The sequence below is a fragment of the Uloborus diversus genome, chromosome 1 (assembly GCF_026930045.1).
Source record: "Uloborus diversus isolate 005 chromosome 1, Udiv.v.3.1, whole genome shotgun sequence".
Taxonomy (NCBI): Eukaryota; Metazoa; Arthropoda; class Arachnida; order Araneae; family Uloboridae; genus Uloborus; species Uloborus diversus.
In genome coordinates, this window is record NC_072731.1 from 165,494,823 (window position 1) to 165,521,228 (window position 26,406).

Sequence of the window (26,406 nt, forward strand, 5' to 3'; positions counted from 1 at the left end):
TCGGCACGCCTGCCCCGTCAGTCAAAACATTCTGAACTCCGGCTTTTTAAGGAAACCTCTTCCCCCAGAAGCCCCTACATGTTAAATGTAGTAGAAACCCGGTACTTCGAATTCCGAATTGAGTCTGCCCCACTTGCGCACATTTTATTTGGTTGGAGTGCGAGCAAGTGCTAAGTACGTTAAATCTACAGCTGGTTCGGAGAGTTACGAGCGTTATTTCTAGTTTTGTAGTGATTGACACTGTTCAGTGCTTTTTCTGCGGTTGTTTGGATCCTTGCAAATTTTTAACGTTTCTACTGCGCTTCATCTGTTGTTGGAGTAAAGATGGCAAACTCTTCAAATAAAAGTAAAGCAAGCGATGCAGTGAAGGAAAATGATACCTTATGCGGAATATGTCTGGAAAACGTCTCAGAGAAAGAGACGGACAGAAAGTTTGGAATTATGCAGAATTGTAATCACACATTCTGCTTCAGCTGCATCGAAGCCTGGCGAAATGTGAACCAAGACGACCTGCCTCCCGAGCTTCGTCGACCCAAGAAGAGCTGCCCGACGTGCCGGAGGGATTCTGATGTCGTCGCTCCGTGCCTTCGACACATCACCGATCCGCTGGAAAAGGAGAAATTAATTGAGGAATACAGAATCATGATGAAATGCCTCGACTGCGAAGTTTACAAGCATTACGGTGTCTGTGCAGAAGGTGAGAACTGTCTCTATGACCATGACGAAGCAAGTGTTCTGCCATCTGGTGCAAGATATTCATCGAGTGTAAGATTTAATCGCAGAAATAGGAATAACTTATTCGGATCCACCAACACAACTTGGTTGGTACGCTACGATCCGTTCGGGAACCGTGTTGTTATACGCTTAGACGGAGATTTTTAAACAGTCTACAGTCTCGAGTTAGAACTTAAAGCATCGTTTGGATTTTACGAAATATCGACATTTTCACTCAGTGACTGAGCTTATTTTATGCTATTATTTTTTGAACACTAAATTGTTTCCTTTTTTTCTGTATATTTAATCAACTAAATTGGGTTCATGGAAATATTTTATTGAATAAGTATGTATGAATTTCGCTTATCTATGATTTAAAGTTTTGAAATGTTAGCTTTGTGGTCTGTAATGTTTACTAATTTTTATTTTAGTAGTCATTTTTTAATTCCTTTTTAAAATCATATATGGTGCATTTGATTTAAGAGTTATTATAGGTGCGTACATTAATACGTAATTTTTCGGCGAAATAATAATCGAACGGTGAATTTTCTACCGCTATGTGATCCAAGTATTTTGTGCAATACAATGAAATTCAAAATCTGAATTATTGGTTGTCTATCGTTAAAATGTTGTCTCTCACGGAAAAATAATACTGTTTATCTATTTACATGGAATTATTTTGTGTAGTTTTATATATACTTTGACGAAAATATTATTATATTGAATACAAAATAAATATATTTTTAAGTGTAAATATAGCATTGTTTTTTTTTTAAGTACAAAACAGAATTTAATAATCAATTCCAAATATTTTGCAGCAGGAAGAATTACTTTTTTGTATTACTCTCAGTTTTATTGTAGCAGGAAAAATTATATTTTTGCACGAATCTCAGTTTTAATTGTAGCAGGAAAAATCATACATTTTTGTTTCAATCTCAGTTTTTTTGCAGCAGAAAAAAATATATTTCTGCATAAATTTCAGTTCTTTTTTTCTAATACCTAATAATTTAAGATTTTGGCAGTAAGGCAAAATGTTATATAATTATTTAATAATTTTTAGCAAAAAGAAAAGAGAAATGAATGACCATTTTTTTCAGAAAACCATCAAACCAATCATGAAACTACGACATTACCTAAGGAATGAGAATGTACATTTACTCCAGACATTACAATACAAGAGTAAAGATAAGTTAACACAGAAAAAATTATATTTATGTGTGAATCTAAATTTTATTGCAGCATTAAAAATTATACTTTAAAAAAATCAGTTTTTTTGCAGCATTAAACATTTCCTTTTTTGTATAAATCTTTAGTTTTTTTTTTTTTTTTGCAAGAGGCAAAATTTAATTTTTCTATGAATTTCAGATTTTTTTTCTGTGGCAGGAAAAATTATGTTTTCGTATGACTCTCGGTTTTTTGTGAATCTCAACTTTTTTTTGCAGCAGTAAAAATTATCTTTTTGTGTGAAACCCAGGTGTTTTTTTTTTTTTTTTTGCTGTAGGATATAGGATTAGTTATATTTTTGTGTGAATTTCTTTCTTTTTTTTTTTTTTTGAATGGCACGATTTTTTTTTTAAATATCTTTAGGCTTCAATGTAAGGCAAGTGTTTCTATCTGTATAATAATTTGTTAAGAGAAATAAATGATCATTCATTATTTCAGAAAACCATGAAACTACGACATTACCTAAAGAATGAATTTTTTTTTTTACTCCACATAATATTAAGATAGAAGAGTATACATGCATATACAAGAAAAGTAACGAAATTAATGTCATTTGATTATTTTTCATAATTTCGTTACTTTTCCTGTATATGCATATATACTCTTCTATCTCAATGTTATGTGGAGTAAAAAAAACATTTTGATTTTTTAGGTAAGGTCGTAGTTTCATGGTTTTCTGAAATAATGAATGAGCATTCATTTCTCTTTCCAAATTATTATATAGTTAGAAACACTTGCCTTACACTGAAGCCTAAAGATATTTCAAAAAGAAAAAAAAATCCTGCCATTCAAAAAAAAAAAAAAAAAAAGAAATTATAAAAACATTAATATTTTAATTCTGAAATTTTATATATTTTTAAAAATTTCTACAATATTTTACGGGGAGGGCACGGGCGAAGTTAAAAGGGAAGGGCTTAAGAGAGCTAAATCCTCTTTGACAGCTCATTATCCTCGCTTAAAGAAAAAAATACTAACGAGGTTTAAAGCCTTCTTGCTAATTAGTTTTGTTCTTTTGAAAATAATAATCTCCTCAAAATTCAATCCCCCCTCCCCCTCTGAGATTAAAACATTTTTACAGGCTTTTCCTCTTTTTTGTCATGCCCTCAAATTTTTGCTCTCTGATTGCAGGGACAAATCTAGGGGCTCATGTCCCGAGTGGAAACTTCTGAGGGTAGCAAATTGACTGACCCCCCCCCCCTGTAACAAGAGACCAAAGAGTTCAAGATGAATAAAATTTATTCTTTTGGAACTTCAGTTTCAGAAGCATTAATGGGAGAGTGATTTTTTCGTATCTTCTTGGCCAAACATTGCTTAAAATAGCGATTTTTGTACATCACTTGTAAGCAATTTCCAGGTGGTAACCCTCTTCCCTCTCTAGTCAGATCTTCCTAAAGATAGTCTCGATAGATAGAAAGAAAAAATAGTTTAAAAACGTTTTAGGATTTGCGCTTTTAGAGCTTCAGAATTTAGTGCTCCTTCCCCTTTCCTGCCCAAAAAAAGCTTAGAATTGCGTTTTTAGACCCTCAATTCCAAAAAATTCAGGTTGTGCGCCCTCGAACCCTCTCGCTTCCTGTATTTTCCCCAAACATATACTTTCCAAAAATTTCCAAAGGAGAGTACCCAGTTTCCCTAACGTCTCAATGTATCGCCTATGTACTATAATGTAAAGCTATCCGGCAAAAATGTTTGTTGGACATCTTTTCATCTTTATTTATTATCTTTTATATTGGAAAAAGGCTCCTTGTCACTCCGAAAAACTTATCTGCAATATTTTGCACATTTGTTTTTGTTATTGTGTTATGTTATTGATTACATTTTGACCATTCTTTGCTCAAAATTTTTGCATTGAAAGACAATACCAAAACATTCCTCATTGCTTGGTGGTCGTCCACAAGTGATATCACGCTTTGAAGAGGGAAGGGGGTTCGTGAAATTGACAATTTTTGTCGATGGGGGAGGGGATAGCTTCTCGGTAGAAGTGTGCTATCGGACATTTTATAACAATAATATACTTCTGAAAAACAGCGCGACATGAGACAAGTGGAGGGAAGGGGAGTAGGTGAAGTGCGGTACTTTGTGACAAGCGGGAGTGGGGAGGGGGGGGGGGTTCAAATTTGTTAGAAACAAGTGTGACATTACTTAAGGGCAGCTCTTGCTTTTAATTGTTCTGAATATTAATGATATATAAAAAAAAGAAGAAACACATACTGTTTAAGGTTTAAAATAATAATAACGTTTAGAACCAAAAAAAAAATCTGCTAAACTCAACTTTTAAAACACAAATTGATAATCTTCGCTGCAAATTTAATCTTTACTACAATGGATTTTTTCTTTCTATTTGTATAGTTGTATTCCGTTTGTTGGAAAGAATTCACGGTGCTTCAATATGTATTGACACTTGCCAGCTGTTAAGAAGTGTTATTATTAACCATTTATTTGACTTTTAATGAAACGGTTTAAACGTTTGCAAAATAATGATAAATATGCTCAGGAAAAAACCGTTTTACTATTTAATGTTTGAAAATTTTTCTCAAATAAAAATAAATAAATAAAAACTTAAGTATTAACCTTTAACATTTCACAAAAATGCAAAAACGTAAGAATTTGAAAGACATACTTCAGAAATTACTTTATTCCAGATATATTTTTATGTTATGTGACAATAAACGTTTGTGTTGCAAAGTAAACAAAATTTATATCAATGTTTTATTACAAAGCTGTAACGTAGTGCAGTTAAATGGCTTATCAAATTGCTCTGGTACATATTGGGAATGAGTAACCCTAAATGACGAAATGTGTAGCTAGAAATGACAGTGGTATCTCAATTTGACCAGAAATTCAATTTTTCTAAGTGCTTTAGCGCGTTTCACGCATGGGAAGTAGAGAGTAAAAATGAAGAGGATGAAAAAAAGATAACAGATGAAATCAGAACACTTTGATACCAGTACAGGGGGCTAGCCAGCCAAGGACTGTCGATGGAGTATCTTTGCATCGCCCTCCAAGAAAAATGTGTCACGTTATCCCTTCTTTCATTCTTACATGAATTGATTATTCCAAAAAAGGCATAAGTCACATTTTTTTTTTTTTTCAAAATTGGGTTAGCTGTGGTTTTACCATATTTTTATGTAGAAACAACGGCTAGTGTAGAAGCGAAAATTCTTTTACAAAAAATCACTTTATTTAAACATTTCTCGTTTCCTCAACGTGACAAATCACCAAAGAAAGTCTAAAATTGTTTTTTTGAAACTAATTTGTAAGGGCATTGTCTTTGACCTAACTAATATGTAACCTAAAATTGACTATGTATTCAGTCTGTAGACTCAAAAACCTGTTCACCTTACCATCTCCAACACCGCCAAAGATTGACTAAAACTAATTTTAAGACTTCAATTTGGAAAAATTTCACTCAATCCATTCACCTCCGGATATCTTCTGATTCTAAAAGTGCCTAAAGCGTTTAAAGACTTATAACTTTCGGTCAATTTTTATTTCAAAGCAATACATTCAGGTACAAAATCTCCCAGTGTTAAACTTAATTTATATTTTACAAATTCACTTTTTAAAAATAAATTGAATACCTCCGCTCTAAAATCTAAAGAGCTCTTTTCATAAAAGAATGGATTGATTGATTAAGAAGTCTGAAAGTAAAATTTCCAGAAATGGTCAAAGCGAAATAATTTCGGAAGAAAAAAATTTCACAAAGGTCGACTTGTTTAGGATTCCTGCAAGTTAAAGAGTTTTTGCCCATCAGTGTCACCGCCGCGAGCTGGTTTTGAAATTAGTTACAAAAACTGGGCTAGAGTTAGGACGGCTAGAGTGTGGTCTTTCGCATTGGAAACGTAATTATGTCTCAACCAATTTGCCGACAGGAAATACCTCTGCCCTCACCGCTCTTTTTAGACATTTTGAGCTTTCAAGTCGGCGAAACAATGGGAACTAGGGAAGAATGGAGAAAGGAAATTTCCTGCGCGGGGAAAACAGAGGCTGCAAAACGACGGGGATCAAAAATTTTTACATCTGTGCTCTTCCTTTCTCATAAATGAGATCTTTTATATAAAATAGAATCAAATAGATTTGAACCAGTTTTCAACGTCGTTCTAAATAATTTAGCAAGTTGTTAACCACAAAGGAATTCACGAAACACAATTAAATATTCGAAATTAATAAAATGTAATTTCTCCCATGAAAGTCATGTGCACCTCTTGGCAATTGTTACACTATATTTTACCAAAATATTACACATCAAAGTGAAAATAATTGTACAGAGTGACTGAAAAGTCACTCAACGCTTTAAAAAATATTTCATGCGGTATCTCATCCGTGAATGGCTACATGTTATGGCAATTTTCAATTTTTAAGTACTGTAGAGATATTTTAGTATTGGATTGTGGCATTTGTAACAGAGTTGTTTCAACCTTTGAAAATTATTCGAAATTTAAATGTGTGATGCATTGTGGTTATCGCAGAATATTCTTCGACAAACAATAATAAACTCTGCAATGTGAAATGATACGGTAACTTCCATCAGTGGAACCAAATAGAAGTAAAGATATTAGTATTTTGGCAAGTTCTTGTTTTCATATTTACATTACGTAAAAATGTAAAATTATGATGCATAGGGGTTTTAAAGTCTGCCAAAACCTCAAGAAAAATCGTAAAATTTAAAGACTTGGCAAAAAATTTAAAACACCGCGCTATTTCATCGTCTGCATCTTGCAAGGCATCTCATTTCAGTTTTGGGTCATCTGAAATGTCTGTGAAAGATGTTTTCCATTCATCTTTTGCATGTGCGTGATAAATTAAAGAATCACCATCAATCTTATGAAGTGGAAAGTAGATAACTTTATTCAGAGGAATAAGGACTTTACAACGAAATTGAACGTAAATTTTAGAGTTTAATTCGTGATAATAATACATTTCGGAATAGTACTGTATTTTAAGTGCGTTAAGTAAATTATTAAGGAAATGTCTTGTAAGTAGTTCTTCATAATCTGGGAGAATGACTATGAATAAGTTACAAAAAACAGGTTAATTTGAGCTCATACTGTACATAGATATTAAAATGGATAGTCATTGATGCTGAAATAAAATGGTCATGGTTTACGATATTGGTTCTTTTATTTATATATTTTTTTTAAAGTCATAATCAATATATGAAGTTTTATTGTCTGACCAGTGTAAGGAAAAGTATTTAATTTTCCATTCAAAATGGAAAAAAAATCTAAATTGGAACTAACGGATAGTAAGTGTCAATATTATGCACTTCAAAATGATGGATACTGTAAATTACATCACGGATAGAGGGAATATTTCTATTCTTAAAACCTATTAATAGAGTCGACGTTCGTTATAACACCTCCTGTCGCCTGAACAAAACCTTTCACTATAGGCAAAAGTGGCCATAACGTAAATGCACAACATATTGCACGTTATTTATTCATTTTTTAAAATACTGGAATAACTTTTACGGGTTTTGTTTCAATGAAACTACAATCGCTAATTCCTTTCCAGATTAGTGCACCACAATACTCGGACATGAAACAATTTGCCTGGTACAAGTCTGGGTTATTACGAACTCGACCAGTTCCATTTGAGACACCTTTTCAATTTTGCTTTTCGGAGTATTTTGACCGCTGCAGTGTCTGTACCAGACTTAAATTGATGAAATTTTTCTAGTGCCACAATTTTCCATCTTTTAATCATTATTTTGTTCAGTATCATATTTGTCAGAGTTACTAGTATATATTGTTTTCCCTTTCAACAGGCTTCTTTAATTTTTATTTTACTATACACCTTATTTATATTTAACACCCATCTGCTAATTAACATTTTTCAGTTACAACCTTAAGTATACAAATTACCTTTTTACAGAAACTAAAAGAAATACCTATGATTAATACTTATAAGATTTATAATAAGAAATACATAATATATAGTACATCAATAATGTTGTAATTAGCACTATAATTACTGATGTAAAATTTACTTAGAATGCATTAAAATGCAAAAATATATTTTTATCCGGCCCGTCTCTTCCAAATTTTACTGGGGAAAGGGTCAATTCTGCCGTTTGAAGTTAAAGTGCAGTATCTTCAAAAATGAATTTTTGAGATATTTGAAGAAACGCTTTTCGGATTCCATAGAGAGAAACGTTCTTTTCGTGCTTAATTTTAAAAGGAAATCAAATAAGAAAGCTTGTACACTAAAACTGATGCACAAAAGATGACAAAAAAGCAAAAAAAAAAGAAAAATGGAAAAGATACACAAAAATGTTTGGTGGAACACATCTTACAGTCTAGGGGACTCGCCAAGGAAGAGAGAGAGAAAGACGGTTTGAAATCAATTAACATTATATTTGCATTGTTTTTACAATAAAAAACCCAAACATTTCGGATGACGGTGGCGGCGTTCCCCCACGTCCTCCTCCCCAACCATACTACACTTTAGCTAATACGTGTAAATACTTTTTCTTTGAATATCAGGGGAGTCAACTGCCACCTCCTGACCCTCTTAAGTTGTGGGCCTGCTTTCATCATCAATAAGATAAAACTTAAATTTAATCTTGTTTTAAAGCTGTCTTATCTCTGGATAAACTTTCCACTTGATGAGTTTGATCGTGGGGTGCCAATTTCCTCCAAGAGAAATAATGCCCCCCCCCCCCTAGAAACTGGAAAACTGGAAGGCCCCACAAACAAAAGCAACCCACAGACGAGGGAAAAATATCCCTAAAAGCAGCCCCTAAAAATTTTAATGGTGTCACTACCCCCCCCCCCTTCTCCTCTTTCCCGGTAGTTACCCCGAGCAAAGTATTTGCTTAAAACGTTTTTCACGCACTTTGGTAAAGACCAAAAATGGTAATGAGATGTCTTGTCAGATGCAGGTGTTGAATTCGCGCCATACCTTCCATTTATGAACGAAACTCGCTAAATTTGGTGACTTTACTTAAATTTTCGGCAGACTTTAGGACCTCACATTTTGATAACGGGGTCACGAGGGCTCATAATATTTGTGCCATAGACATATTTTACAACGCTCTTCCAAATGCCACCAATTTTGATTTTTTTCGAATTTCCTTGATTTTGTGGTTTCCTGGTTAGATGGCTATGAAAGGAACTTCCCACAAATCGAACTACCGATTACTCGAAAGTTTTTGCCGGTCCCTTGACACTTCGAGCCATCGAGAGTTGACTGTATTTATCAAGTCTAACAGAATAAAAAATCATATCTCTGTCATAAATATTTCCTCAACGGAAAGAATAATTTGCTTTGCATGAATTCATTCAGTTTATAGAACAATTTTTGCAAATATTTTCTTTCGTTTCTTCTTTCAAGGTTTCTGAACTGTTATTGAGCCCCCCCCCCCTTTCTTTTGACACACTCATTCAGTATTTATGCACTCCAGATTTAGAAGGAAAGATTCCTAAAAATCTTATGAAGAAAGCTTTATTGAGAGCCTAGAAAGAGCCATTTTTCAAAAAACATGTTGTTGTTCCATATTAGATTAGTAAACCCTTTTTATGCCTTGAGAACAACTGATTCACCAAATCAGATTAAAACTTGACAACGGATAGGTGGTGGATGATCTTGAAGCGAAACATCATTTATATCATTCGTAATAGGTAGAATCTGCCAGAAAGTACCGAATAGTAAGAGGCACGGTCTCGCTAATCCTATCTATTCCAAAATAAGACCTAAAAGCCCATTAAAAATGGTACAAATGATAATTTTGCTTCAAGGACATCCACCCTGTTTTCCTGGTAACTATACCACGCCGTCATACAGCTAGGGAAAATCGACTCGTGATGTTGCACTCAGCAGACATTTCCTCTTCTCTTTGTGCATTTGTTCAGTGTTTCGTAAATTGTGTTCCGCACCCTCCTTCCCCGGGGTTCCACGGAGATCCTTCAGCGGTTCCACGAAAGGTATATGGTTTTTATTTTAAACTAGTGTTTTTTACAATCGAATAAAATAAGGTTTGAGCGAGCGAAGCTTTGAATCAGTCTTTTTCGAATCATTAACAGAGAAAATATCCAAATTAATTGTGGATTGAAAACCCATTTGGTCGTCAATACCCACATCTGTCATTTGAATCCTGCAGTGGTTTGAAAGATGAATACCCCCACCTCCCAAACACACACACACACAATTTCCACAGAAATCGCTATTAGTGCCTTAATCTTCCGTAACTAGATGCACGTATGTATAAAACGGTATGCTCAACTTAAATGCGTCAACAACAATAAAAGAAGATTAGTAACAGACTTACTAAACCTGTCCTAAAACCTAAACTATTTACCTAAATCTATACTTAAACCATAAGAATTTAACTTCCGTCTGTAAAGCCTAATATTAAGTTCATCTGCAGATATTAAAATTAGTACCACTCATCTCATTAAAATTTTGCTTGATACTGAGTTGTTTAAACAGGTTTATAGATATTTTTGTTGGTTTTCGAAGTTAGTTTTTAAAAACTTATCATTTAAAATAATTACCGTTTTTATTACGAGTAAACTTTTTTCAGAATGTTGTATTCAAATTACACTATTGAAGACAAACCAGAGGTTCCACGAAAAAAGTGGACAATAAAAAGGGTTCCACTTATCAAAAGAAATAAGAAACGCTGCATTAGTTCAATGGTTCGGGCTAACCGCTTGAAAAATCATTGTCGACTTACTGAGGTCGTTGAGTTATCCGCGTGCCGACTGTCGAGTTACCAGAGCTTCACTGTTTCTCTCTCGATTGGCCTAGGCTGCAATTAGAAGCTTCAAATACACCTTTTAAATACTGGAAACAAAATGCCCCTCTAGGACCATGTAAACTCAAGCAATATTTTGCATTATTCGTGCGCATTATCGTCCGTAAAACAAATTTTAAATCGGAATCACAAAAGAATATTTTCCCCAATATATGAATTTCGAATATGAATAATGAATAACAAAGAAATAATGAAGCAATAACCATTTTGGAGACAATTTTTCAGTTTTCCTGCATTAAAATTTCATTTAATCTTTCCCCGTTCCCCAAAAGGGGGAGGGGGGGATCGAGAGGGAGTGCATCAAATAAATTACTATGTCAAGAATGAAGTCTTTACAGCTCTTCATTCTTTTAGGTTTATCCAATCTTGGTTTCTTTCTTTTTTAGCCTACTTTCCCAGTAAAAGTCAGAAAAAGAAGAAAAAAGAATGAAAGAAGGCTTAATGCATCTTAAAAATATCGCGGAAAACAAAAAAAAAATTCAAAAATAAATAAAATAATAAAATAAATATCGAAAAATTAAAAATTGGAAAGTAGGGTATTGAGATGGGGAAAAATGTCTGTCGGTCTGTCTGTCTCCCCAATGAATAGTCCGATTCGAATAAACTTTTTTTTTACGCGAAAGATCTCGGCGAGGACACCTCATTCCCATATTTCACTTTTTGATTTGAACTATTTTTTGTTCCATTTTGAACAGTTCAAAAAAACTTAACATTAGCGCCTACGGGGAAACTGAAAGTCAATGTAGATTCCGTACTTGAAGGCGGATTTATTTCAAACAAATTTTGTTGAAAATAGCTCCTGACGCCAAACTCCAGACTCCGACTCCGAGAATTTAGGGGCACCTGACTCCGAATCCGACTCCTGTGCCCAAAAATTAATTGGACTCCGACTCCCCGACTTCGACACTGACTTCGTAGCTTTGGCAAAAACTTATAAGCGGAGTACAAATGACTGACTCCGATTCTTGGATATTCGTCTCCGACTCCTTTATTCCAAAATGAGATTGACTCCGACACCGCAGCTATGGTTTTAACTGAAATAATTATTGTTGATACGACTTGTTTTTATTTTCATGCTTAAGTTTTAATTTAGGTATTCAATTTTTGGCGAATAAACTCGAAATCAGTTATGTTTCTACATAAAGATATGCGCAGACGATTCTTTTTTTTTTTTTTTTTTTTGACAGAGAAAAGTATTTTTTAAAGTTGACATTTTATTGTTTTTATTTATTTTAGTAAATTAGTTTGGTATTAATTAAAAAAAAAAATTTTTGGCAACAGGGGAGAAAGAAACAGTTTTTTTTTTTTTTTTTTGATATGATGTATTTATTTTAATGAGTTTATTAATTTTAATTATTATTTTTTCGTTCTGAAAGTTGTTAAAGAATTTTTTTTTAATGAAAAAAAAAGTATTAGCTGCTTTGTTTAAAAGGTGTTGCTATTTTTTTTTTTACGCATCTAATTTTTTTTAGATGTGTAAGGAATATTTTATTCCAAGAAATTAGCTTAAAATATTAAAAAAATATGCTTGAAACAATTTGCGATTTTAGCTATTTTTGAGAATGTTGATCAGGTACTAGAAAATAGTATGAGTATACGGGAAAGTAGGCTCGTATAGTTCTAGACGGAACTTCTTGTTAGTCTACTTCTCAGTAAAAGTCAGAAAAAGAAGAAAAAAGCATTAAAGAAGGCCTAATGCATCTTAAAAACATCGCGAAAAACAAAAAAAAAGTCAGAAATAAATAAAATAATTAAATGATATCGTAAAATTAAAAATTGGAAAGTAGGGTATTGAGATGGGGAAGAATGTCTGTCGGTCTGTCTGTCTGTCCCCCCCCCCCCTAATAACTTTTGAATGAATAGTCCGATTCGAACAAACTTTTTTTTGTTCGAAAGATCTCGGCGAGGACACTCATTCCCATATTTCACTTTTTGATTTGAACTATTTTTTGTTCAATTTTGAACAGTTCAAAAAAACTTAACATTAGCACCTATGGTCAATGTAGATTCCGTACTTGAAAAGGGATTTATTTCAAACAAATTTTGTTGGAAATAGCTCCTGACGCCAAACTCCAGACTCCGACTCCGAGAATTTAGGGGCATCTGACTCCGAATCCGACTCCTGTGCCCGACAATTAATCGGACTCCTACTCCCCGACTTCGTAGCTTTGGCAAAAATTTATACGCGGAGTACAAATGACTGACTCCGATTCTTGGATATTCGTCTCCGACTCCTTTATCCCAAAATGAGATTGACTCCGACCCCGCAGCTATGGTTTTAACTGTGAAATAATTATTGTTGATAAGACTTGTTTTTATTTTCATGCTAAAGTTTTAATTTAGGTATTCAGTTTTCGGCGAATAAACTCGAAATCAGTTATATTTCTACATAAAGATATGCGCAGACGATTTTTGTTTTTGTTTTTTTTTTTTTTTTTGACAATGAAAAGTATTTTTTTAAGTTGACATTTTCTTGTTTTTATTTATTTTGGTAAATTAAATTTCGTATTAATTTAAAAAATTATTTTCGGCAACAGGGGAAAAAGAAACGATTTTTTTTTGATATGATGTATTTATTTTAATGAGCTTATTAATTTTAATCATAATTTTTTTCGTTCTGAAAGCTGTTAAAGAATTTTTTTTTTTATTGGAAAGAAGTGTATTAGCTGCTTTGTTTAGAAGGTGTTGCTATTTTTTTTTTTTTTTTACGCATCTAATTTTTTTAGATGTGTGAGGAATATTTTATTTCTAGAAATTAGCTTAAAATATTTAAAAAATATGTTTGAAACAATTTGCGATTTTAGCTATTTTGGAAAATGTTGATCAGGTACTAGAAAGTAGTATGGGTATACGGGAAAGTAGGCTCGTATAGTTCTAGACGGAACTTCTTGTTTTTTTTTTAATTTCGCGATTAAGATTGTTCGTTGTTCTCCCTTTACCGTGGCCTTGACATTATATCAATTCACGCTGTGATTGGTAGATTGCACATCACGTAATAAATACAGTTTATATTGATTAATTTTTTTATTTCAATTTTTTTGAATTTAATTTAATTTAATTAATTTATTTATTTATTGATTTATTTGTGTTTTTTTTTTTTTTTTTTGCAAACTAAATCTCAATTTATGAATTCAAAAAGATTTTTTTTTTGGTAGTTCTTTTTCGATTGGATATTTGTGCGTTATTTTTTAAATTAACATTAAACAATTAGATACGGTAATTATGAATGATTGTTCTTTAACTTAAACATTCTCTTTATTAATTTTTATGCATTTACGTTGCAGTGCCTCTCACATTGGATGATCTTTGTTCGTTATTATTTTACTATTTAATTTTAATCGATTAGATCCGGTAATTATGAATGACTGTTCTTTAAGTCATATCTAACGTAAACATTTTTATGTCAAAGATCATCAAATAAATTTACATTAAATATATTTTTTCATTTTCATTTCCTTACCTTTGAAATAAATAGGTATTTTACATATTGTAAACATTATTGAAATTCTTTAACAATATTCCATCATTTTTTTAAAATTATTTTTGCACAAATGAAGTCTGAATTTGTTGACCGCAATTGATGCTAAGTTATAATTTTTGGCAATGCGGAATACCCACCTCTCTACAATCCTGGATTGCGAAAGCTTTCCTTTTTTAGAAACGAATTCAAGTTTCCCCCTCCCTTTCTTCCGTTGCCAAAGATAAAATAGTAATTTAACTTGGTATGAGAATAAAAAGCAAACCTCAGAAATGCAGCTGTTTTTACTGCGACAACATTACGCTTGAGGTGTAAACCGTTTTACAGAACTGGCCGCGTGGACAGGAGTAATACACCATTAAAATGATTAAAAAAATTGCTAAAACCAAAGAATGAAAGAGATATTTTTAGGAAGGGTTGCCATTTTTGTTACGGTATTTAATTGTATTTTAATTCTTTCTTTTTTCAGAACGATTTTACGGACGTTTTACTGTATTTATTTTAAATAAAATTGATTGTGCGTATTTTAATTGATTATTTTTTTAAATTCAAAACTCTTTCTTTTCTTCAAGGGTATGCGGAAAGATAATCTTACATATTAACAAGAAGTTCTGTCTAGAACTAAACGAGCCTACTTTTCCATATACCCATACTACTTTCTAGTACCTGATCAATAAACTCAAAAATAGCTAAAATCACAAATTGTTTCAAAAATATTTTTTAAATATTTTAAGCTGATTTCTACGAATAAAATATTCCTCACTCATCTTTAAAAAAAAAAATAAATAAAAATAAAGCAGCACCTTTTAAACAAAGCAGCTAATACAGTTTTTTCCGTTAAAAAAAATTCTTTAACAGCTTTCAAAACGAAAAAATAATAATTAAAATTAATAGGCTTATTAAAATACCAATAATATAATGCAATTACCAAAATAAATAAAAAGAATAAAATGTCAACTTAAAAAAATACTTTTCTATGTCAAAAAAAATAGTCTGCGCATATCTTTATGTAGAAACATAACTGACTTCGAGTTTATTCGCCGAATACTGAATGACTAAATTAAATTTTAGCGTGCAAATAAAAACAAGTCATATCAACAATAATTATTTCACAAATAAACCATAGCTGCAGAGTCAGAGTCGGAGTCAATCTCATTTTGGGATAAAGGAGTCGAAGTGGAATATCCAAAAATCGGAGTCGGTCATCAGTCCTCCGTGTATAAATTTTTGCCAAAGCTACGAAGTCAGAGTCGAAGTCGGGGAGTAGGAGTCCGATTAATTACCGGGCACAGGACTCGAGTCGGAGTCAGGTGCCCCTCAATTCTCGGAGTCGGAGTCTGGAGTTTGGCGTCAAAAGCTGTTTCCAACAAAATTTGTTTGAAGTAAATCCGCCTTCAAGTACGGAATCTATATTGATTTTCAGTTTCCCCATAGGCGCTAATGTTAAGGGATATGAACTGTTCAAAATTAAACGCAAAATGGTTCAAATCAAAAAGATATTTTAAATACAAGTTTTTCTTCAAAAGTTTTTTCCTACAAAGTTTGTTTGAAGCAAATTAACCTCACAGTTCGGAATTGCCTTGAATTTCCACGTAGGCGCTAATGTTAAGTTTTTTTGAACTGCTCAAAACTGAAAAAAAAAGTTCAAATCAAAAAGTGAAATATGGGAATGAGGTGTACTCGCCGAGATCTTTCGAACAAAAGATAGTTTGTTCGAATCGGACTATTCATTCAAAAGTTATTACGGGGGGGGGGGGGATAGACAGACAGACATTTTTCCCCATCTCAACACCCTACTTTCCAATTTTTAATTTTTCAATATTTATTTAATTATTTTACTTATTTTTGATTTTTTTTTTTTTTTTTTTTTGTTTTTTGTTTTTTGCGATATTTTAAAGATGCATTAAGCCTGCTTTCATGCTTTTTTCTTCTTTTTCTGACTTTTACTGGGAAAGTAGGCTAAAAACTGCGTGTATGTTTGTGTGTATCTCTGACAGTGTAACTTCTTCTGAACGCCAGATAATTGACGTTGGAACCAGGTAGCAATAAATTCATAAAAATATGGAACAATGCAAAGTTGACCCATACGATTCAAAGTAACCGCGAATGAGTGTATGTGAATACAAAGACCCACTAATATCACAGCAGAATCATAAAATGCTTAGAATGTAATGAAGCTAACTTTTATTAGACAAAAGCGAGGATGTCCCATAAATAACTGAGGTATTTATTTTTTTTTTCATTGTCAGTTACCTAAAACAAATAAAACTGCGTTAAAATTACCCTATGGATGAAAAGAAATCCTACAGAAGCGGACATCGCTTTATTTCCGCTTTTGCTGGATTTACTGTTATTATTTTTTAAACATCTTTAAGTTCACTTCTTTATGTTTAAAAAGGAATCCTTGTAACCCCCGAAACTCGTGTCTACAGTTTCTTACAAACTTATTGTAACACTGTTTTATTATCTGTTACTTTTAGTACAAAGGTATTTAATTATTTTTCTACGTTATGGTTTATGTTTTTTTTTGTCTTCATATTATGAATGGTCAACTTGAATTTTGTGAAAAGAATAAAAAAATATGAAAGTGAACACAAATTTCAATTAAATAATCTTCCTGACTGAAAATAATTCCTGGAAAATAAACATTTTAAGTTCAGGAGTAAATCTTTTGAAGAGATAACCACAGCTGACTAGAACTTCGGTTCGATTATTTCGTTGCATAAACCATTCATTTTGACATTAACAAACCTTCCGTAACAAATAAACGGCTGTGAACAACTTTTAGTTTTTTAATTTGATTTTTTCCCAAACTAATAGCTCTGGAATCAGTAGCGTTTGCTTGAACGCAGACGTCACACCGTCTAACCGTATAACAGCGCGGGGGTTCCCGAGCTGATCGAAAAAACAAAACAAAAAGTAAGCTCATTCACTGCGTAAAATTGTCCATATTTCGTAAAATCCAATCGAAACGGAAAGTGTTTAAGTTCAAATTTGAGACTGCAGACTGTCTAACACACCGTCTAACCGTATAACAGCGCGGGGGTTCCCGAGCTGATCGTAGTTTACCAAACAAATGACGTTGGTGAGTCCGAATAAGTTCGTTGAATTTCTATGATGAAATCTTTCACTAGATGAAAATCTTGCAGGAGATGGTTGAACATTTGTTTCGTCATGGCGATAGAGACAGTTCACACCTTCTGGACAGACACCGTGTTGCTTGTTCACTTCGCAGTCGACGCATTTCATCATGATTCTGTATTCCTGAATTAATTTCTCCTTCTCCATCGGATCGGTGATTTGTTTAAGGCACGGAGCGACGACATCAGAATCCCTTCGGCACGTCGGGCAGCTCTTCTTGGGTCGACGAAGCTCGGGAGGCAGGTCTTGGTTCACATTTCTCCAGGCTTTGATACAGCCGAAGCAGAATGTGTGGTCACAATTCTGCATTATCCCATACTTTCTGTCCGACTCAAACTCTTTCTCTATGACGTTTTCCAGACAAATTCCACACAAGGTGTCCTTTTCCTTCCTTGCGTCGCTTGCTTCAAATATATTAGAAGAATATGCCATTTTTCAAACAACAGATGAAGCACCGTAAAAATGTTTTAAGCTTCGAAGGAACTAAGTGAGCGTAGAAACAGCAGTCAACACTGGCGATTACTACACAACTAGAAATAGCACTCGCTACTCTCCGAACAGCTGTAAAATTAACGTACTTATCACTTGCTCTCACAGCAACCAAATAAACTCTGCAAGTGAGGTAGACTGAATTCGAAATTCCAACAGCATGTAATGGGTTTAAAAGACTATCAACAAGTGGGGGGCTTCTGAGTGAACAGGTTGCCTTAAAAAGCAGGATCTGATAATGTTTTGATCGACGGGTCGCGGAAGCGATTAATCCTTTTTTCTTTCCCTTCCCTTAACCGTTCGATTCAAGGTATTCGAGAGTGTGCCTCACACGTGGAACTATAGGAGGAGTTTTCCTGGGGATGGGAAGGGAGGGCTATGTCCGGGCCGGCTGTTTGGGGAATCTGGGAAGGGGGGGTAGCGACTCTCTCTCCGGATTTCACAATTTTAATGTACATTTATTTATTTTGTTGTTTTCTTCCTATAACATGCCGTGATTATGTTTCGTCCCAGCCATCTCACCCCCAGAAAACTTTGAAGTGACTAATCTGTCAAGTCCCCAGCCTAAAAAATATCGCTAAAATTAGAAAAGAAAATATGTACGCGTCAAGTTCAGTAGCAAGATTAAAACCGCTAAAAATTGAACCTGCCACCGTTGCCGATCTTTCTCCTATTTTTATATCAAGTATTTTAACAGGAAAAAAGAAGGATGAAGAACCTTTGAAAATGCAATATATTTTTTGTAAATAAAAGTTTTTGGTGATCAAATTATTGCTTTGAAGGGAAAATGGTTTTAATGAGGTCAGAAGAGAGGCGAAGGGATGGGATCGATGCTCTTCTTAAGCTTTTCAAAGTTACTAAAAACGTAGTTTTATTCAATCTTTGGTAGTGATAGGAGAAAAGGTTTAGTGTGCAAGGTAGGAAGGGGAGGAAAATTTAAAAACGTACCTTAGGTGGCTCATACGGGGGGAGGGGGGGCAAGGAGGCAACAGCCCCCTTACTTTCATAAGTAAAGGGATCTTGTCCCTTCACTTTTCAGAACCAAAAATTAATGACGAATTGAAAATTATTTTTAATAGGGTCAATTGTTTTATTTCACGACAGTAAAAATTTCAAATAAATGAGCTTTTATCATCTTACTAGAAAATCGCCCGTCAAGATATGACGGGGGAAAATTGCTTCTACATTTGAACGAAGCAACTGACTGTTTGGTGATAGTTCGATACTTGAAATTTGAACGGTAACTCCAGTGTGTTAACTGCAAATTCCAGCATTTAGCGTTCCTTTTTCATTCACCATAAATGACAGTCTTACCAGTAAAACAGTTAAGTGACCGGATCCAGTTCAGCCTTGTCAAAATAAAGCCTTTCGCTGCATCTGAAACATTGTCAAAAAAATTCCCCGTAGGAGCTAATGCTTAAGTTTTTTTAAACTGTTCGAAATTGAACGAAAAAATGTTCAAATCAAAAAATTAAATATTCAAAGACTCGGCGTTGGAATCGGTCATTTTTCTTTAAAGTTTGCAACTCTGCCAATGTTTGCGGAGTCGGAGTGGGACTTGTTTGAGATAAAAGTCGGAGTCGGATTTCCAAGATTCGGAGTCGGTCATTTTAACTCCGTGTATAAATTTTTGCCAAAGCTACGAAGTCTGAGTAGAAATCGGAGAGTCGGAGTTCGACCAATTTTCGGACAAATGAGTCGTAATCGGAGTCAGGTGCCCCAGAATTCTTGGAGTGGGGTGTTGGTCGTCAAGAGCTATTTCCAAAAAAAATTGCTTGAAGTTAATTCGCCTTCAAGTTCTGAATCTATATTGAATTTCAATTTTCCCGTAGGCGCTAATGTTTAAGGAATTTGAACTGTTCAAAATTGAACGGAAAATTCTTCAAATCAAAAAAGATATTATCCATACATGTTTTTCATCAAAAGTTTCTTTCCTGCAAAATTTATGTGAAGTAAATTCGCCTCTATGTTCGAGATCGCCTTAAATTTCCTAGTAGGGGCTATTGTTTCTTTTTTTCTTTTTGGAGCTGTTTAAAATTGAATCAAAAATTGTTCGAATCAAAAAGTGAAGTATAGGAATGATTTGTCCTTACCGAGGTCTTTCGAACAAAAAAGAAATTTGTTCGAATCGGACTACTCACTCAAACGTTATTGGGGGGGGGGGGGGGGGCACGCAGAGGAACAAACAATTTCCGCCATCCGAATACCGTGCTTTCCACTTTTTAAATTTTCAACTTTTATTCAATTTTTTTCGGCATATTTTAAAGATGCGTTAAGCCTTTCTTCATATATTTTTGCTTCTTTCTCTGACTTTTACTGGAAAAGTAGACTAAAAAGAGCTTTTCGTTGCTTTAATTATTGCTTATCGGAAATGCACTTCTATGATTTATTAGTTAAGAGCCATTGTCTGTAAGAATCAGGCAGTCTAGGGAATTTGTGATTGTTGACATTTTTAATTTTTCTTATTTTCACATATGTTGTTCCTTATCAGGAATGTAACGTTTGTGCAAAATATGAGCTTTGTCTGCCTTACCGTTTTTGGGGAATCAAAGTTTTAAATTTAGGGGGCGTGGCTCATTTTTGCGTGTTTTTCAAATTTGCAGATTTTAAAGTTCTAGTTGCTTTAAGCGCCCCTATAATGATTTGGATTTTTAAATTCTATACTATTATATGGTCTTCTTAGATACTATTACAGCTGTCAAATCGGTGTCACTACGAGGGCGACGGCCACGAACTCCGTTTAAAAATGACCGAAAATGAATTTTTTTACTACATTCAATGCCAATTTTCTCAAAGCGCCTTCATGATGACACCAACGTTTTTACATAAATTCCTAGCTACACTTGCATACATCAAAAATATGTAATAAAATTGGTGTCGCTATAATTGCGCCAGAAGATATTGGAAATTTTATGTGATAAATTTCACAAAAATGCGAATGTTTAAAACCTAACTACTACTCTCGCCCTCATAGCAGAGATCTGAAACTAATTAAGTTTGATAACCAACATGTTCGTCTAACATATGAACTAAAAAAACGGTGTCTTTCCTATTACTTTCGAAAATATAATCATTCGAAAGGCTTTTTGCACGGTTTGTTTTAAACTTTTATATACAATTACAGTAGTGACACCTAAAATAATATGTTTCAAAATGCTTTTTATAAAAAAAGCTTTATAAAAAGCATCTGAAACACAGTAAATCGATATAGGTACAGATGAACGTATTGTGTAATGTGCATCATAGGCTAAAATAGTCGTACTAATATTCATATTTTTCAACCATACTAATTTTTTATCTGTTATTTATTTTAAAAATGCAACTATTTATAACATAATATCTTAAATAGTTATAAACATAATGTATTATATAGCGAGCATTCAGAATCTGAAACATAATGTGAGGATGACGTAGACTAAAACAAGAAAACATAAAAAATCAAATCACCCAGTTTCAGAAAGATGGTCAACTCTTATTGATATCAGGTAATTTTGTAGCATTGAAGCTTGGGAAACATGGTATCCCGAAGAAATAGTAGAAGTTGACCATTTGCAAGTAAAGGACAAATGCATGGCAAGAAGGATTGAAATAAATAAATTTATTTCACTGTAAAAAAGGCGAGTATTGGTATGATAATCTAAACATATTATGCACAATAGATCCTCCTGTACCTATATCAAAACGAGCATTTTCTATTCAAGATAAAGACGCTCTTACTGCCCAAAGCTGTTTATGTTAAACGTTAATTCTTTTTAATAAATTAAAAATAAATATATGGTCAAAAACACTATCTGGGTGGGATAAGATTAAATTAACAAAATACATAAATAAACAAATAAAATAAATTTAAAAGAAAATAATAATAAATGAAAAAAATACACCACAACATACTAGCTTCGAATGATTATATTTCCAAAAGTAGTAGGAGTGACACTAATTTTATTAGTGCAAATGTTAGACAAACATGTTGGTTAATTAGTTTCAGATCTCTGCTATGAGGGGGCTAGTTGTATTTAGATAAGCAAATGGTCAACTTGTACTACTTCTCCGGGATACCATGTTTTCCCAAGCTTTAGTGCTACAAAATTACCAGATATCAATAGGACATGACCGTCTTTCTGAAACTGGGTAAGTTGATTTTTTATGTTTTCTTTGTTTTAGTCTACGTCATCCTCAAACTATGTTTCAGATTCTGAATGCTCGCTATATAATATATTATGTTTATAACTATTTAATACATTATGTTGTGAATAGTTGCATCTTTAATATAAATAAAAGATAAGAAAATTAGTATGATTGAAAAAATATGAATATTAGTACGACTATTTTAGCTTATAATGCACATTACACAATACGTCCATCTGTACCTATATCGATTTACTCTGTTTCTAACGCTTTTTATAAAGCTTTTTTTTTATAAAAAGTATTAGAGACATAATATTTTAGGTGTCACTACTGTAATTTTATATTAAAGTTTGAAACAAACCGTGCAAAAAGCCATTCGAATTAGAAAAGTTTTTTTTTTTTAAATAACTCCATAATGTACTAATTTCGAATGATTATATTTTCGAAAGTAATAGGAGTCACACCGTTTTTTTTTTTTTTAGTTCATATATTAGACGAACATGTTGGTTATCAAACTTAATTAGTTTCAGATCTCTGCTATGAGGGCGAGAGTAGTAGTTAGGTTTTGAACATTTGCATTTTTGTGAAATTTATCACATAAAAGTTCCAATATCTTCTGGCGCCCTTATAGTGACACCAATTTTATTCCATATTTTTGATGTATGCAAGTGTAGCTAGGAATTTATGTAAAAAGGTTGGTGTCATCATGAAGGCGCTTTCAGAAAATTGGCATTGAATGTAGTAAAAAAATTCATTTTTGGTCATTTTTAAACGGAGTTTGTGGCTGTTGCCCTCGCAGAGACAGCGATTTGACAGCTGTAATAGTATCTAAGAAGACCATATAATAGTATAGAATTTAAAAATCCATGTCATTTTGGGGTTCGCTTAAAGCAACAAGAACTTTAAAATGTGCAAATTTGAAAAACATGCAAAAATGTGCCACGCCCGCTAAATTAAAAAATTTAATTTCCCAAAAACGGTAAGGCAGACAAAGCACATATTTAGCACAAACATTCATGATAAGGAACAACATTTGCAAAAATAAAGAAAATGAAAAATGTCAATAATCACAACCTGCCTGATCCTTACAGACAATGGCTCTTAATATTTGAGACTGAAACAAACTACTGCATTCTGTATTGTAGTGTTGAAGGAATCTTTGGAATCTATTTTTTTTTTACTTTCTGTACATAATGGCTCATCTAATGCCATAATATTCCTTGGCAGCACTAACCATTAATACCTTGGTTTCGGATCTGTAATTTAGTCCCCCCCCCTCCCCACCGCACCAGTAAACACTCGTTATGCCGTACTTGACGGAAGGTAACAAAAAGCGCAATATATCCGAAAACGTGATTGTAAACGAGCTCATAAAAATAACGATTCAATTAAACGAACCAATTGAGACCTTGCAACTACAAACAGATTTATTTTTTTCAATTCTAGGAGGATTTTCGAAATAAAACCAAAAAAAAATGATTCAATCAATTTATCGTTTACTATAAAAAATTATATTAATTAAAAACATTTCTTTTGTTTTATAGTATAATACGATACGAACCGAAAATCGCACCTTCAACTGCAACAAATTATATGTGAGGAAAACATATCAGTTTCATTCATCTATATAAAAAGAAAAGAAAAGGAATTCCTTTTTCTAAGAAATTAAACCTTTTTTTTCTGTGATGCCAAATGTAAAGCAATATTTTTTTGAAAAAAATATATACAAAAAAATACATTTAAAGTATTTATTTGTATTATTAAAAAAGTGTTACTTTACATTTGGCATTGCATATTAAATGCATAAATACATTTTTTAAAAATCCTTATTAAGTTTTTATTCTACTTGCTTTTGAAATGAACATTGTTTTAAGAACTGGGATCTGCAACAGATCTTTGTCGCTAGAACACAAACGGGTCATAAGCAAAAATATCTTTTTTATGCATTAGGCTCAGGCAAACATAAAATATACATTGAAACATTGAAAAAAGATGCATAATTTAATTTTTTAGTATTAAAATGCTTAAATAGCTCCACACAGGGATTTTTGGTTAAAGAACTCGTTGTTCCGTTCTGTCTCTTCAGAAAACGGAACATTTCAGTAAGTGCGGAGACATCGGGGCTGGATACCTGAAAGCAGGACTGTAACATACAAAACGAGACATATGGTCTTAGACAAACAAAAAGACTAAATTGTCTCCATGATTAAGTTTTATAGCCTATTTCCCCAACTGCAATCTATGTTTACCTTGACCAGTAAACCTGACAAACATTTCATACTTTTGTGTAATCAGGGGTCAATTTAAAAAGCTCATTGTGAAGTGGAAAGGCTGATAACGTTCGATCAAAAGAAGTAGCAGGAGATAGGCAGTGTCCTGTCCTGAAAGGGTTGGGAATGCCTGGGGTAAGAGAGTTTTAAAACATGCCCTCTGAATCCAGTCAAATCCCAACAATTCACGTATCTTCTTTTACAGATAGAGAAATATGTTAGAGCAGGAGAAACAAAAATCATCTTGTCGTATGCATTTCTGATCCATTGAATTCGTTGGAAATAATCCTTCAGGCTGAGTGACATGAGCACCTACATTAAAATGGGATTAAAAACAGACTGCTGATAAAGGCAGGTGGCTGAGGGTCACCATCTCGTTTTGTTAGGTGAACCATTGTATTATCTTCAGAAACAGCAGTACGATTGGGGAAGGAGAAGGATTCTGACCAAAAGTTGATTTCAAGAATTACGCGGCGGGGAGGGTGGACTAGAAGGATTTGAGGAAGTTTCGGACAATGCCCTCTTTCTTGCTTCCAAAACGTCTGCGGGTAACTCATATAAAATCAACAAGGCACTCATACTGCCATTCTCAGATTTTCATGATACTTTGAGAAATCTTTCTCTTTCATGTCTTTTATTTTGATATAATTTTTCAAAAAATAATTTATCATTCATTAATTAATGTTTGAATTTCGTTTGTAAGCTGCCTTTAAAAAAAAAAAAAAAAGCTTGCCAGCAGTGCTTTAAAATGTTATGACTCAAGTTCTGTGGAAACTACGGAGCTGTATCAGAGCTCATTTTAAAGTCAATTATGTGCCATTTACTTTGATATATAACTCAGAAAACTTTTCGGAAATTCTTTTTCTAGGAGTCGGAAGATGGTCATCGAGAGCCATTTCCAAAAACAAAATATATTTGAAGTAAAACCGCCTTTAAGTTCGGGATCTTTATTAACTTTTAGTTTCGCCGTAGGCACTAATGTTAAGGGATTTGAACTATTCAAAATTGAACGGAAAATTATTCAACTGAAAAAATGAAATGTCGGAATGAGGTGTTCTAGCCGAGATCTTTTGAACTAAAAAAGAAAATGTTCGAATCGGAGTATTCAATCAAAAGTCATTAGGGGAAACAAAAATTTAGCTCTATGACTTATTAATGTTGGAAATATACACTACTGGTCTCTGAGGAGGGACCTACAAATTTTTTGCAAGGGGGCCCCGAAATTTGTAGATCCTGGACTGAGTGAGGGCGGACAGACAGACACATTTTCAACCATCTCAATACCTTACTTTTCAATTTTTATTTTTCGATATTTATATAATTATTTTATTTATTTTTGACTTCCTTTTTCTTTTTGCGATATTTTAAAGATACATTAAGCCTTTTTCATGCTGTTTTCTTCTCTCTGACTTTTACTGGGAAAGTAGGCAAAAAAAAGGGGGGGGGGGTTGTAAAACTTCTTTTTTTTTTTTCAGGAAAACACCAATATAGATGAATTTATTAGCAAAACTTGAACTAAATACAAAACATCCTATTTGCTGGTTCCCATCCTTTGAGATTTATAAGAAATACAAACACCATATGAAAATACGCTGTACATATAGACTTCATGATAAGTGTGTGGGTGCAAATTGACCATAATATGTTTATCTTTATTACTACATCCTAACTACCAATTCTTTTTTGTATGATATGTTTCACCGTTTAATTTTGAAACTACAAAAATAAATAAATAAAATTGTTGCGATACATTTTTTTTTTTTTTGCTTTTGAAGTCCAAACAATATTTTTATTAACCCGTCAGAAAATATCTCTTTCAAAATTATCACAGTTAAAAATTAAGTGAAATTCATGTGAAATATATAGAACTGAAAACCTTGAAAAACAAGCAAAAATTATAAACTACATTTTCACCTAGACTTTTTTTTACATCTGGTAGCGAATGTTCTCTAAACTCCCAAAAATGTTTTTGATTGAAATATTCATCTTTCTCATAAAATACAACAGTGGAGAAGTTGTGAAAAAACAGTCAATTAAACATAAATTGGATTCCATTGGCTTATTTTTTTATTGGTTCTAAATTGTGTTTTACTGATCTGATTATTTTTCATAATTTCGTTACTTTTCCTGTATATGCGTATATACTCTTTTATATTAATGTTATGTGAAGTAAAAAAAAACATTTTCATTCTTTAGGTAAGGTCGTAGAT

At 33.1% G+C, this 26,406-nt stretch overlaps 2 protein-coding genes across 2 annotated transcripts; one reads left to right on the plus strand and one right to left on the minus strand.

Moving 5' to 3' along the window:
• Positions 1-324: 324 nt before the first annotated feature.
• LOC129216864 (E3 ubiquitin-protein ligase makorin-1-like) lies at positions 325-882 on the plus strand. Its single transcript, XM_054851082.1, has one exon. The coding sequence runs from the start codon at positions 325-327 to the stop codon at positions 880-882; it is 558 nt and encodes a 185-aa protein (XP_054707057.1).
• Positions 883-17,159: 16,277 nt separating this feature from the next.
• On the minus strand, positions 17,160-17,744 carry LOC129216875 (probable E3 ubiquitin-protein ligase makorin-1). The gene has a single exon (XM_054851093.1). It carries the CDS (start codon positions 17,742-17,744, stop codon positions 17,160-17,162), a length of 585 nt encoding a protein of 194 aa, XP_054707068.1.
• Between the last annotated feature and the right edge of the window lie 8,662 nt (positions 17,745-26,406).

Excerpts from the sequence above, each read along its gene's own strand:
- LOC129216864 (XM_054851082.1), top strand. The coding sequence starts at position 325 with ATGGCAAACTCTTCAAATAAAAGTAAAGCAAGCGATGCAGTGAAGGAA.
- LOC129216875 (XM_054851093.1), bottom strand. The coding sequence starts at position 17,744 with ATGGCATATTCTTCTAATATATTTGAAGCAAGCGACGCAAGGAAGGAA.